Source organism: Diadema antillarum, unplaced genomic scaffold (genome assembly GCF_040938485.1).
Source record: "Diadema antillarum isolate AM-2024a unplaced genomic scaffold, OU_Dant_1.0 scf00000003, whole genome shotgun sequence".
In the NCBI taxonomy this organism is placed as follows: domain Eukaryota; kingdom Metazoa; phylum Echinodermata; class Echinoidea; order Diadematoida; family Diadematidae; genus Diadema; species Diadema antillarum.
Window position 1 is genome coordinate 3,263,883 of NW_027270892.1, and position 14,702 is coordinate 3,278,584.

General features: G+C 41.6%; 1 protein-coding gene across 1 annotated transcript in view; it reads right to left on the reverse strand.

The window, feature by feature from the left end:
* The window catches only part of LOC139742378 (sodium- and chloride-dependent glycine transporter 1-like), an 86,517-nt gene that overhangs the window by 12,943 nt on the left and 58,872 nt on the right, over positions 1-14,702 (reverse strand). The window contains exons 3-4 of the mRNA XM_071652977.1: positions 7,043-7,291; positions 4,098-4,319 (exon numbers count right to left, since the gene is read on the reverse strand). Of these exons, the coding sequence (XP_071509078.1) occupies positions 4,098-4,319; positions 7,043-7,291 (471 nt within the window). The remainder of the gene's footprint in view (positions 1-4,097; positions 4,320-7,042; positions 7,292-14,702) is intronic.

Here is a 14,702-nt window from a genome sequence, read left to right on the forward strand (position 1 = left end):
ACATGTATCACGCTTTACCGAGAGCATACCTGTGTTCAAAATATTCATACATCATAAATGACGTGGTTGAGTGTGTGTATTTGTTTGTGGATATGTGTGAGCTCATACTTAGGCGTAACCATATCGAGAAAACCTCCGCACAAAATGCCAGGATCTACATGTACAGATAAAAAGGTTATTTTTATTGACTAATTCAATACTTAACCCCTCCCCCCCCCGAGATCTCGGCCGTCGATCGCGCAATCGCACTGAAAATTGGCACATACATTACCTGTCGCGTAATCGACCAAACTATAAAATAAAAAATTGAATTTTTCATTTTCTATATTTTATATCAATTAATATGCGTGAAATCATAAATTTTGCTCTAATTCAGAAAATAAAGCTAACGGCATCCTAATTTTTGGTGACATTATTCCTTGTAGCATTCCTAGCAATGTACTTGAAAAAAAAATCTGGTATCAAAACTAATTTCTTATGTATTTTATTGTTTTATGAATTTCTTACGTATTTCTTTGTTTTTCGACCTTATGTTTTACCATTTTTTTTCCGCAAAATTTATGACAGAACCTATTTCAAGCATAATCGCTCTGAAAATAATTGATTTCAGCCTATGAAAGTGAAAATAATCATATCTTTACAGTGGCGTATCTAGGGAAAACGGCGCCCGGGGCAAGCGCGAAAATTGCGCCCCTAATTTCTGAAAAAGTGTTCAACCCCAACCCCATCCCGGTAGGGACTTTTAGAAAATAAGGTCCACATATGCTTTTTCAAGCACATAAAAGGGGTCTTTTGAGGGTGATTTAAATGTAATAAATTTATATAAATATTGGCGAGCGAGCGCAGCGAGCGAGCCGAAATTTTTTGTATATTTCGCGTCATCATCACGTTTGGTTCTTATCTTCTTTTTTTTTTTGATAAATTGCGGCGAGCGAGCCGAAAATTTTTGTATTTTAGCTTACAATACATGGAATTCTTGTCATTTTTTGCTTATTAAGTCTTACAATTCTAATCAAGATATTGTGACGGCCTTATAGATAACGATTTATACCAACAAACTTAGGACTTGAAAAAATACTCCAAATTAGTACGCACGAGTGAGCCGAAATTCGTATATTTCCGCGCCATCATCACGTTTGGTCCTTATCTTCTTCTTCTTCTTTTTTTGGATAAATTTTGGCGAGCGAGCGCAGCGAGCGAGCAGAAAATTTTTGTATTTCAACTTACAAAACATGGAATTCTTGTCATTTTTTGCTTATTAAATCTTACAATTCTAATCAAGATATATAAGTGACGGCCTTATAGATAACGATTTATACCAACAAACTGAGGAGTTGAAAAAAATATTCCAAATTAGTACGCACGAGTGAGCCGAAATTCGTATATTTCCGCGCCATCATCACGTTTTGTTCTTATCTTCTTTTTTGATAAATTTTGGCGAGCGAGCGCAGCGAGCGAGCCGAAAATTTCTGTATTTCAGCTTACAAAACATGGAATTCTTGCCATTTTTTGCTTATTAAATCTTAAAATTCTAATCAAGATATAGTGACGGCCATATAGATAACGATTTATACCAACAAACTGAGGACTTGAAAAAAATTACTCTAAATTATTACGCGCGAGTGAGCCGAAATTTGTATATTTCTGCGTCATCATTACGTTTTGTTCTTATCTTGTTTGATTTTTTGTGCCCCCCCCCCGTAATGTTCGACACCTTTGGTGTCCTCGTTTGATCCAGTAGGCGATCGCTTCAGAACGAAAGAAATAAAATTGCAGCCGCTGCTCCGTGTAACATTTTGCCCTCTAACAATGGCATGTGTGAATACAATATACATTGTCATTTTGTCCGCGTTATCATCACGTTTTGTTCTTATCTTCTTTTCTATACATTTTGTCGAGCGAGCGCAGCGAGCGAGCCTAAATTTCAGCTTACAAAACATGGAATTCTTGTGTGAACACAATTAACATTGTCATTTTTTGTTTTTATCTTGTTTGATTTGGTTTTCTCTCCCCCCCCCCCCCCCCCCCCCCCCGGTCCGGGCGAGGGTTTTTTTTTTTCCTTCTTCTTCTTCTTCTTCTTCTTCTTCATTTTTTTTCTTTTTCTTTTTCTTTTTCTTTTTCCCCCCGTTTTTTCGTTTTCGGCGCCCCCAAGGAGTGGCGCCCGGGGCACGTGCCCCCCTTGCCCCCCCCTAGATACGCCACTGTATCTTTATGAATAAGGTGAAAAAACTCCATTTGCATAGACTTTATACACAAAATCACGTTTTTGAGCCATTTTCGGTCTGACAAGCATGTATAAAAAGGTCGTACAGCGTCGTAATGGTATGCGCGATTTTCGCGAAAATGGTGTCAAAAGATGTGTGAGACTTGAAAGTTAAAAGTCGGCGAACGGCGCGGTCAAAAAATTTAGCGCGGCGGAATAGTCGCGAAAAATGTTGAGAGGGAGGGTTGATTCAACCCCCCCCCCCCCCGGCCCTTTTAGGGTTAACTGTGCAAAAGCATTCAAAATTTACTATTGCAGAGGGTCCTAAAACAAGTTTACTTGTTTTCATCTTTTAGCTCTTCAGAATCGGGAAATATGAATAGCATCAGGTATATTGTACTTCTTGTAATTGCGAATGATGCCAATCTTAGCACATCAGTATACATAGTTTGCTCCCTTTAGCAGTGAGTCAGTTAAGAAGTCAAATCACATATGAACATTCATCTACTGCCTACGCCGGTATTTCAGATCTGCACGTTCGCAGCCCGAGAGTTGTCAAAATACCTGACATTTTAGGACCATTAATTGCTCATCTTCCACTTAATAAAAATCCTGATAACACATCTTAGTGTCATTAAAATCAGATTACACACGACAATATGTCGCTCACGTTTTTTGAACTACTGCCAATAAAAACACTAATCAATGCATATTACTTTCGTCACACACGAGACCAAAAACAATATATCAGCACTTTCAGGATGACAACAAAATTTTTCTCCCTTTTTTTTTTTTGCAACCAGGAAGAACTGGTCAAAGGTTACAGGCTGAGATGAATTAGACACCTCCAAATGGTTTGCTTACATAAAAACATAAACAAACAGACATCCTCGACTTCCTCAATAGAGTGCAAAGTGTTTGTCGTTTTTGCTCTCATCCCCAACACGCTTAAAGTGTATGGTTATAGCTTAAAGGTAGGGAATCCCATTTGCATACCTTAAATGAAGAGTTGTATAAATACAGTGGTATGTTGAAGAGAGTATCATTTTAGAAACTCCCATAAAGTATTGAAAGTGGAAGGTAACATTTAGTACACTTTTAATGACCGTTAGATTTTGAATTGAATTTTTTTCGGGGCTCACCGTAAATTCCAGTACATTACTAGGCTACCTTTGCAGACCCATGCACTGCATATGTGTCCATCATGTATATTTTGTGAAGAAAGTTCATCAAAACTTACAAACATTTCTATATACATTCTTGCCACACACTCTATATGTTATTACATCAGCTCTTATATTATTAGATTTGTGTTTATAGATAAAAGAATACAGAAGACTGCAACAAAAAGGCTTAAGTGTGGCTGACACACAGAACTACTGAGTAGTTGAGTTTTGTGCATTATTCAAATTGTAGATAACTGTTGACTTCCGAATTTCTCAGCAGTGGCCTAAACAAGTCCCCTGAGGTTCATATTTAATGTTTTGCTGCATTTTGGGAGGTCTGTAAAAGGGAACCCCTACCTTTAATAATTGATGTTATTATTGTGCAATACGGCTCGTTACAAGAAAGTTCGAGTATCACCTGCAACATGATCATTGCTGCAATTAGTGAAATGTGTCAATAGGATCTTGGTTGTTGTTGTTGTGTTTTTTTCCAAGTTGGTGTTGTTGGGTTAGTTTTGGGTTTGTTTGCTTTGTTTTTCATTTTGTTGGGTTGTGCACTTTTTCTCTTTGACTTTTATTTGGGTTTGGTTTGTTTTGTTTTTATCTAATTCTCAATTACAAGCTCTAAGAGCCTCATAAACATTCTGATTCTATTGTGTTTGTTTGGGGTTTTTTCGAATGAAATGAGATGTACATATTGTAACAACATGCGAGACCTTCTCTCGTACCTCCTCCGTTCTCGCACATGCGATACGAGAACCGCACGAAGTTGTCGATGTTGAACACCACGCAGAAGATGGCGCACATAAACTCCATCTTGTGACCCCAGTTGCCCTTGTGCAGGTTCTCGTCCATGTAGCCGATGGGGAAGGGCGGGGGAAACCCCTTCCTCGTCAATGCCTTCTCCACGACGGTGTCCCCATTCTCCTTCGGCTCCAGAAGTTTGGTTTCTGAGGGGGAAGGAGGGGGGAAAAGATGTCGGGGTTATATAACGGGTTACTTTCGATTCAGACATCAACGGTAGCTTTCCTACAGAGGGTATGATTATATTCACGCTTTGCAACGCTCACTTTCTCTTGCTCTGTTCCTCTCTCCCTCTCTCGCTCTCCCTCTCTTGCTCTCTCCCCCTCTCCTTCTCTTCCTCTCTATCTTCATTAGCGTCAAGCGTCAAGCGTTACTGTAAATGCTAAAAAAAAACCGCTTGACATGTCAACTGTCAATGTATCTGTATCATTTTCACACCATCTACGCCCCTTCCTCCAAAATGTGCGTGTTGTGCATTCATTTGCAGGTACCAAGCTACCCAACATGCCTGCACAAACTATCAGTCTACAGGTACCCCCGTTAGATCCTAATAGATGGAGCGCCCTTATGGATGTTCGCAACAGTCACAACACAGCAATAGTGCCGTGTTAGCTGGGATCGTGAACTTAAAATTTGCCTTACATAATTTGCCTACATGAATTCTTTTGGCTCTTTTCCACATTCTTCCCCGTTGTCGTTACATTGTACTCTCAGAAATGGTTGGTAGAAAGGAGATCCCTGATTAGAATGTAGGATATAAACACGTTCCATTTACAAAAGACAACTTGTCTGATCTTTAACAGCCAAATTGTACTTTTTGTAGTTCGTCACACGTAGTGAAGAAGGAAGCAATACTCGTACCGAAAACATGGCGGCAGAACGAGAAGGGCCATGTCACAATGACCTGCTCGTCTTTCTTAATCAAAATATCCACAGACGGAAACAAGCTTGCCCATTATACATGTATCTTCTCGCTCATGAGAACGAAACATGAGAGCAACATCAATATTAGCTCAAGAAGAAAGCTCGTTGAAAGCACACTGATAGGTGATGGGAAATGAGCTGACAAAAATCCAATTGGTTTCCTCGCACAGTCGTACGAAATAAAACATAACTCATTGCACGACGGCAAAGTTTAGTCAAGGAGCTCATATACCTATAACAATAATGCTAATCTAAGTATCAGATATTTTGCTCTCGTCAAAGATAAACTCCGGGTTGAGATTCTTTCATTAAGTACAATCTGAAGCGAATTGTCATAGTCTAATCTTGTGGGGCGATGTTGCATAGTTGCTGAGGCTCTGGGTTTTCATATGGGAGGATGAGAGTTTAAACCCTGCCAGGAGCTTATCACGGGGAAGAAGACGTTGTTCATCAACAATATCTGTTCCCATCCATCATTAATGTGCACATATGTGCATGGCAGTGCAAGGATAAGATATATGATGAAAGGGCACTTTGAAAAAGCAGTGCTCAGAACAAAGACGAACTCCGCGAGAATAAGACCCTTTTTTATCAATCATTACGTCTCGTTTTGCTGGTTGAAATGAATGTATGGGAGTTTAGCAATTTCAGGACAAATCACAAAGCCAGATCACATGGACACGAAATTTCGTCACCAAAACCAACTCTGGCGAGAGGAACTACAGAGTAACAACAAGTGATGTCCTGTCTCTTTAACACTGATGCGCCAAAATCATGATGCACGCTTGACACCATGGTCTGGTTTTGCTGAGGGTGAGCCATGTATGTTTTTTCTACAGCCTTCATTGCACCGACATAAACAATGTCATCAACAAAACCAACGACTAACTATTGGCATCTGATCAGATTGTCGACTCTTAGTCTGAGCATAAGCTATTTGGTGTGATCGTAAAGCTCGCAACTTTGGCCTGTGCCTTAACAAAGAGACATCCCACACAGAATAATTATCAATCTTGCTCCCCAACAAAATCTTGTCGTTAGAATCGTTAGAAATTATAACTATGCAGCAGCCATGTTGAGGGTTGTCTTTCTTTTTCTTCCTGCTTTCACTGAATTTCCGCCACCAAGGAACAAACGTGATCATTATTGTTATGACAGCAGAACAAATTTCTTAACTTCCTTGTCTGGGAACGTGTCTTGGCCAACACTGCCATGTACATGTTTGCTACATATTTGGTTTGGCAAACATGCTAGAGACGACTTATGAAAACTGTCCCACTCCGGATTTCAACGCTTTTTGGGCTGGTGAGAAATCACCAGCAATGCAATCTCGAAACTTTTGACATGAGTTTCTCAGACTAACAAAAATGTCCTTTGCTATTATCTTGTCAAGGAAATAACACTGCGGAATAAAAAGTGCTAGAATTAGTTTACGAATGTTATCTACTGGGTAACATTATCCCAATATCCTGTCATCACTCAAAACATATTAATGTCATCTCTTCAACAACATTAAACACTTTTCGTTACGTCAATATGTGTACATCAACACGCTGATAAAACTGTTTGGAACAATATACCCTCCTGAGGAAAGAAAAAATAATTGTAAAAAATATACAGCTCGTAAAGGTAAGGATATCAGATACACTCAGATGTATATTTGTTATGTTAGTAGCTTATAGATTTAATATTGATCGCCTTGTCTTTTAGTCAGCTATGGACGACTCTCTAATCAAAGTGTTTTCTGCTAATCCGTATTTTCCTATTTCTTCACTAGGGGTGACTTTGTTTATTACTTTGTGTTTAATCTTTAGTTCTTGCTTGTGGATCGGACAAATGAAACACGGAAACCGTCACAAAAAAATGGGATACGAAAGGGGAAAATAACGATAACGATACTGAACAATTTTCACGATTTCGGTACAGGATGACATTCTTCAATCACCTGTGGTAGGTTCGATAACGGTGATATCCTCGTCGCCCGCCGGCTCCCTTCCCGCGTCACCTCCTGCTTCTCCGCCGCCGACCGTTACCGTCACGTCACCGTTGACGTCATCATTGGAACGCGCGATCAGGCTCTGCGCATGCGCGGGCGCGGGTTCGTGGCCGCCGAGAGAGGAGGCGTTGCTGACCAGTGTCGTGTTGACGTAGGCAGAGGGAGAAGAGTCCAGCTTCTCGTTCGATTCGAACACGTCTGAGGAGAAATGAGACAAAACGTTTATGATAACTAAACAATGCATATCATACTGGATAAAACGGGCTAGGGTCATTGCATCCTGGGGGCTAGAAAGATACAACATCGCGATTAAACGCTATTCGCCAGTCTTAACATAGGTACGAATGAAATTTGTCCGACGAGGTTCAGGTGTGTCTGCTGTAAATGAGATGTGAGACTTTATAAGAAGTAATATCCATTACCAGTTGATGAGGGTATTGTGCTTACCCTTATGCCTTTTGTTTCTCTCTTTCTATCCCTCCCCCATCCTCCTATTTTTTTTTTCAGTCAATTTTTCCGCATCATTCACAATGTCTGTACCGCTCCTTTCTACTCGCCACAGTGCAAAGAAAGAGAGGGGGAGAGATTTCGCCAAATGGCCCTCTTCCAGGGAAGCAAGGCAAACTTCTTTTTTTTTTTTTTAAACTGGTTCAACTTCATCTAACTTACTGCTGTTTCATTGACGCGTGACACGCGTTTTCGTCGAGCCGCAGATGCCGACTTGGCACACGGACAAACAAACACACACGAAAACGCACACACGCACACACACACACACACACACACACACACACACACACACACACACAGGCGGTGCCGCCCTGGCACGCGCGCCAGCCACGCGCCGTTCAGACGCGCTGTTCTCCCCGCGTTGTGTTTGACCGCTGGTCAAGTACGTCGAGCCGAGCTAACCATGATGGTACCCACGATGGGGGATATTCATCACCAAATATCCGCTTGGCAGGGGAGCTTGCCAGCGGTATCCTCTGTCTCGAAAAGACTGAATTAATCAAATTAAGTACACCACCGATGTCCTCGCCTTCTCGCCTCGAAAGAGTATACAGTGTCGTTGTTTTCATGAAAAAAAGGGGGGAGGGGGAATTAAAGAAGAGTTTAGCGACATGAAATTCGAAAGCCGTGCCAACAAATCTGACAGATTTACAATCTTATCAACACGGGCTTGTGCTTAATGGAATATTATGTATACAGACATACAGCGGTACACGTATATAGACACAAACATATTCATCTTTTCTTTTTCTTTTTATTTCGAAGTCCTTCAAAAGCGTACATCAAGGAGAAAAATGATAACTTTACATATATAATATGTGAATGGTATCTGCCTCAGTCACATCTGAAACACTACGAGCTGTATTGGTCAGAGCCGTAGTGGACTGGACGCATCTGAATGACCGCCGGAAGATGGGGAGGGACTGCATACCCCCACGCAGCGCGTTCCTATCATTCTTGGGTCGGTGACTGATAGCGGGAACGAAAGGGCCATCACAGCTCAGCCTGTTGGCTGATGCTGTCAAGAGGAAGTTATCTGCTCCGTTCGAAACATGGCTGGAATGGCAATAGCATCTGTTTCTCCATACAAGCTGTTTCCCTCTTCTCCTTCCCGCAATAACACACACATGACAAAGAAAAGTTCTTCCCCCCCCCCCAAGAAAAAAAAAGTATATGAATAAACGATAAATCAATACACGTATATGTAAATTATGAATCATAATACGCTTATATACACGTACGCGTCATTAAAGTGACCGTGAAACCCTTTTCATGCTTTGTAATGAAAGATCATTTTCGTGCGCAAAAATGTGTTATACCACAGTGTAAAAATGATAATAGTCGTAGTAGTAGGGCATTTGATGAATAGAATTTACGTCTACACATCACATCGACAAAACTGAACGACTGAAGATGATTTCTGATGTCACATACGGAAATGTGATAAAAAGGGAAGCAGTGCATGAAATTTTGGTACGCACTGCGCGCTTGAGGCGAAAAAAGTGCGCAAAGCACGCTGCGGACTTTATGCTATAGATACAGTAGGTTCCAGCTGAAAGTACGGTGTGCGTTCTTTGATGAATGAATATACATTCGACTCCCGTTATAACGAAATCCTCGGGACTAGCAGTTTCCTTTCGTTATATCGAAATTTCGTTAGAACCGAACAAATGAATAATGAAAGATTTTTAGCGGATAATGTTGGGGCCTGAATATTTACTTCGTTTATCCAGGATTTGGTTATAACCGTGTTCGCTATCATAATCAAATGTATGCATCTTCCCCATATCACAGATAATAGGGAATACACAGAATGTTCTTGCCTCAAGGACTTAAGTGTATTTTGGATATATTATGTTTCTAGACTCCATCTCAGGGCTGAACTACTTCGATATCATTTCGACCCCTTGTGTAAGAACATTATCTGTATGTTTCTTCCGTCGCCACAGTCATCAATGACATCATCATCATCATCATCTCCTTTCGCTTCAAGGCTGTCATAGCTCACAGCCAAGCAAAATTTACACGGTAAACTGGGTCAACAGTAATACGTGACGATCTCGATAACATTCTGAAAGGGTCTGGGCACCGTTTCACGGAAGTTGTCAGTGTCTGACAATGTCAGTAAAATCATTGGTTTTGACTGGCTGAGAAACTCCAGCCACTGACTGTCACTATGGTGACAGTCAGAGACTGAAAACTTGTTGCGGCCGACAGCTTTCATGAAACGGTGCCCCTGTAGAGGAGTACGGGGTGCTGGGTACGGTAAAGGCAAAGTGGCAAAATTTTGGATAGGCGCTAATTCATTATTATTTTGAAGCACAGATGGTTACCGCTACATTACGATGATCAAAGGTTACACGCGAATACGCTTATCCCGAATACACAGGATATTCTGGCTTTTCTGTAAGTGTGAACAATCATCACTTTGATAATGGTAAAGATCATGGAATAAAGCAGTTCTTTCTCTATTATTACCCATTTGAATCCCAATTCTCACTGTCGTCACCGTTTTCTTCATTGTAGCTTTCGCTGCTTGTGCTCTAACATCTTCAGTAGCATAAGCATGATATTTGAGTTTCTCCAAATTGGCGCTGAAAACCGATTTCACATAATCATACCCCATGAGACTTGTATGACTGCTACCCCTTCTCTTTCTATTCCCGTGAGCAAGTCCTGCGTTATCATAATTTTTTAAAGTTCAAGGTAAGTCTCAACAGGAAGGCCCTGAAAACATTAAAAGGTCGCTTCGAACGATGGTAACGCTCATTGATTATGCTATCTGAAAGTTACCGTACATACGTCTCGATCCACAAGGGATTGTAGAAACTGCGTTCATCTCTCCCCTCCTCCCCCCCCCCCTCTCTCTCTCTCTCTCTCTCTCTCTCTCCCTCTCCATCTCCATCTCCTTCTCCTTCTGAAGAGGCACGCTCCTCAAGGAGTAATCATTATCGCTTTTTTTTCAGGAGATGATCTTGTTGGACTCAGTCGGCAGGAAAGACGCAAATTCTAACACGTGCTCGGTGAAGACAACCCCGTCCGACGGTCGACCGCCTGCCCGCCATCGCAGTCTGCCTGCACTTTCACGACTATTTAATATTATTTTTGGCTTGACTGGGACGGAAAGACGAACAAACAAAGGGAGGAAAAGCGTTGATGAGAGAGGTTTTAGTTTAACCCCTAAGCTGGAGCGAAGCAGTGTGCCTCAACCCTCTTGGAGCCGCAATATCACTGCAGTTTTTTGCAGGAAAAATTGTCCCTAGCATATGGAGCAGAGCACCGTATAGATCCATGGTATACGAAAGATGTTGACACATAGCAACCATATCTCACAGAGTACCCTATAGCTATCTAACCACAGCAGTATAGACGTACATTATGTACTTGTATTTTTATGTGTCTGCACATAACACTTCTGAGGGAAATTAAGCCGAACGACTGTACTGACACAGTGGTGGCGACCATCTGTCAGATTGTCATCAAAATTCTTGTATTCAGCTCGATGAAGTACATCGCTTGATAGTGCATTACGAAGAGCAGCATTGATAGCAAGGGCGACACCAGTCACTCATCATGCACATTGAACTTGGAGGCATAAAACCGAAACTGAGTAAACGGATACCATTAACGTATAATTATTGGTAAAATGATGTCGAGATCGAGTGTGGTCAGCAAGGTCTTAATATCCCGACCCCCGCCCCTGCCGCTCACCGTAGGCAACTAACAAGAGTTGGCAAACGGTATAAAAAAAAGAAGACCCTACTCAATAACAAGTTGACGCCACTAATCGAAATCGGATGTCGTGCGGAGTGATGTTGTCTGGACTGAGTTCAAAATCGTTGCAACATGTACATATTATAGGTCCTACATTGTGGCAAAGCTACGGGCACAACTCGCGCTGAAATAAACGCGGACGTCATCGTTCACAGATTGTGGTTTCCCAACATTCACATTGTCGAAAATGGAACAAGATGTCGTGAAACAATTACGGCCAACGACCTGCAAATGATTTAAATGTAAGAGAAATACGCCTCTCAAAACAAGGACAATAAATATAGTGTAAATGATTTAATATAGGGCAATTATTCCTCTCAAATCAAGAGCAAATATCAAAAATCATGAGTAATTCAATTATAAAGTAGGCAAACCTATACTCCTCGTAAATGGAAACAATCATAATGGTCATAGCTAGACGTTCATTCACATTGAGAGAAAAAAAAATCGACGTCATTCCCCCGTAAGTAGGTAGACATTCGCCATCGTTAAAATCCTCACCTCAAATAGGAAAGAACTTCCATGGCTGTCCCATGCACCATGATATAGATACTTTGCTAGTTGTGTTAAACCCTTTCGTGTTCTTTGAGTGCCGATCAGCACAGAAAACCCCATAGTGTTCTACACACTATCCACAGTCCCTGTCATACACAGAAAGGGTTAACAAGGGAAGGTGAGTGATGTCCACTGTCATCAAATCAAAGAACTAGGGATAATCATATCAGATGCGCCTTCTCCTCCCTCCCCCCCCCCCCCCCCCCTCCCGCTCCTCCACAATTGAACGGGAACCTACATGCTGCGCCGTCGCAGACAATCAGGCTCTACTTCAGGTCCGCGTTTGCTTTACGGAAAATGTAAACACTACTGCACTGCATGATATGACCATCCAATAATCGGTGGAGAGATCGAGACAAGAAGCAGGCAGACACAATACAAGACAAGACAAACACACATACAGGCACAATGAGTAGGACGGAAAGACAGAGGATGGAGGGAAGAAAGGAAGAAGGGACGAAAGAAGGAAAAGAAAGAAAGGAAGAAAGAGAAAATCAGACTAACGAAAGCCAAAAGACATCCAGACTCATCGCCTGGCATGCGAACTCGGTAATTATCGTCGGAGCTACTCTTGATTGACCCGAGATTGCTGTTTAATTGCTTGCCCGCGAACACGACGCACATGTTTAACCGCGTCCGGGAGTGCCGAGCTATGCCCGGCGCGCCAGATATGCTTGGATGGCCAGGGCATTTATCTCATTACAATATTACGACCCCTTGTGCTTGGTCCTTTAAGGTGGGTCAAAGAATCTTTCTTTCTGAATGGACGTGATAATTTCTCCTTCTTGTAAGGCGAAATTAATTTCCATCAATTTCCTCACCATATCATACTAAAGCACTTTTTTATGTTATTACTGCAGTGTCTATCACTCTATGCTTCAATATGCACTCCTTGTCGGTGACTTATTGAAACTTAGCATGCCATCGTAGACCGGACCGTCCTATCATAACCAACACCACAAAACAGGCATACCTAAAATGGGAAATATTTGAATGAAGGTATCTTTTCACGGAAAAGAATGTATCGCATGGCTTCTGATCGTTATTTTTCTATTCCCTTTCAATCCAGGATCTATTCCCTTTCAATCCAGGATTTGAAATACGATCAAAGTGTGCTCACACACAGACAGAGACGAGTGAAATTAAAATTGATAATGTGAGGAACACAAGGAAAAATACGAACACCTATCAACCCCCCCCCCCCCCCCAAAAAAAAGAAAGAGATGACTGGACACCTGGTCAAGTTGTACATCATTATCAGTCATTAGAGACTATACCTTGAGACGATTCCGGAACTGGTGACCATTAGAGTAGTGATCAAGTACATCTGACAACTGTAATGATGACTGACCACACATGGCAATGAGGTGTCTACACTGACGCAAAGTCTGAATTCACGAGGGATTTTCCCCGGTCCGGTCAGGCTGTGCCGAGCTCGTGGGAATGGTCATGGTTCCAGTCAGAAATAAATCATACGAACTAATGCTTTAAGAATTCAAAAACTCCAGAGGGGTACCACAAAAGTAAGTAAGTAAGTAGTAGTAGTAGTAGTAGTAGTAACAGTAGTAGTACAGCTGTAGTAGTATGAGTAATAATAATAATAATAATAATAATAATAATAATAATAATAATAATAATAATAATAATAATAACAATGATTACTATCTCATATTAACGATACAATAGTGCACGTGTTAAAAGCATTATCAAATAAAATATCAGGATCTCGAAAGATAATCTCAGAGCACAATTGAACAGCCCCCCTCACATGACAGCAGGTTGTTGCATTCGTAATACGTGCGACTTGCACAAACTCCAGTCACTACAAATGATACATTATAACATGCATTATAATAGCAATCACCTGTCCTACTGAAAAAAAAAATCCCAGAATGTTTGGCATGCAGTGTTTCTTTCGTATTTAAAGTTGGAAGATGGTTGTCATTGCCATACAAAAATAATATGCTCTCCACTATCAGGGAAGACTTGTAAGTACGTTGCAGTTCCGAGCACAGAAAAAAAAAATGTATTGATGCAAATGGAATTTATAAGCAATGCTACGACCTTCGCAGAATCGTACATTAAGACCTACGTGTATGAAAGGTATTTCGTTATCCTACAAGAGAACTAAATGCACACAGCCGACAGTACCGTTGTGCATCTCGGCCTCCGTGCGCTGTATCAGCAGCAGAGTCATCGAATCGTCGGGATGGGCAGGGAGCTCCATGGGATGGGTTACCATTGAACGTTGATTTTCAACCGCAGTTGGCAACGGTTATCAACAGCAAAACTGTTCATCAAGTTCAGGTAAAACAACGCGCACATAAATCCAAAACGTTAAAAAGGTCCCACTCTTACGATTGGAGGGTAGGTGCCATCAAAAGAACCTTGCTGTAAGTACTATACGCATCTCGGCCAAAGAAGGGGTCAACCTTGGAAGTCCGTCTGATCCCTTTCGAGTGGAAAGCGAGGGGAATAAATGGTGGTCCTCTGTAGCACAAACGAAGTGTATTTAACGCATTAGCAGAACAGAATCACAAGTAGCATCGGTTGCATCGCAAGACGAAGGGCCTTGGTGGTTGCCAGGAACAACTTCCTCAGGAAACCGTGCCGATTCAATCCGAAAAGTCTGGCCGTATGCCACTCAACATCTGGACGTGCCTTGGCCCGGGTCTGGGAACTATTCAAGCCGTGGACGTCATGGATGAGTCCTTGGACTCAACAGCTCCAAGAGCCTAACCTTACTACCAGTCCAAAAATTCCGGCTGTC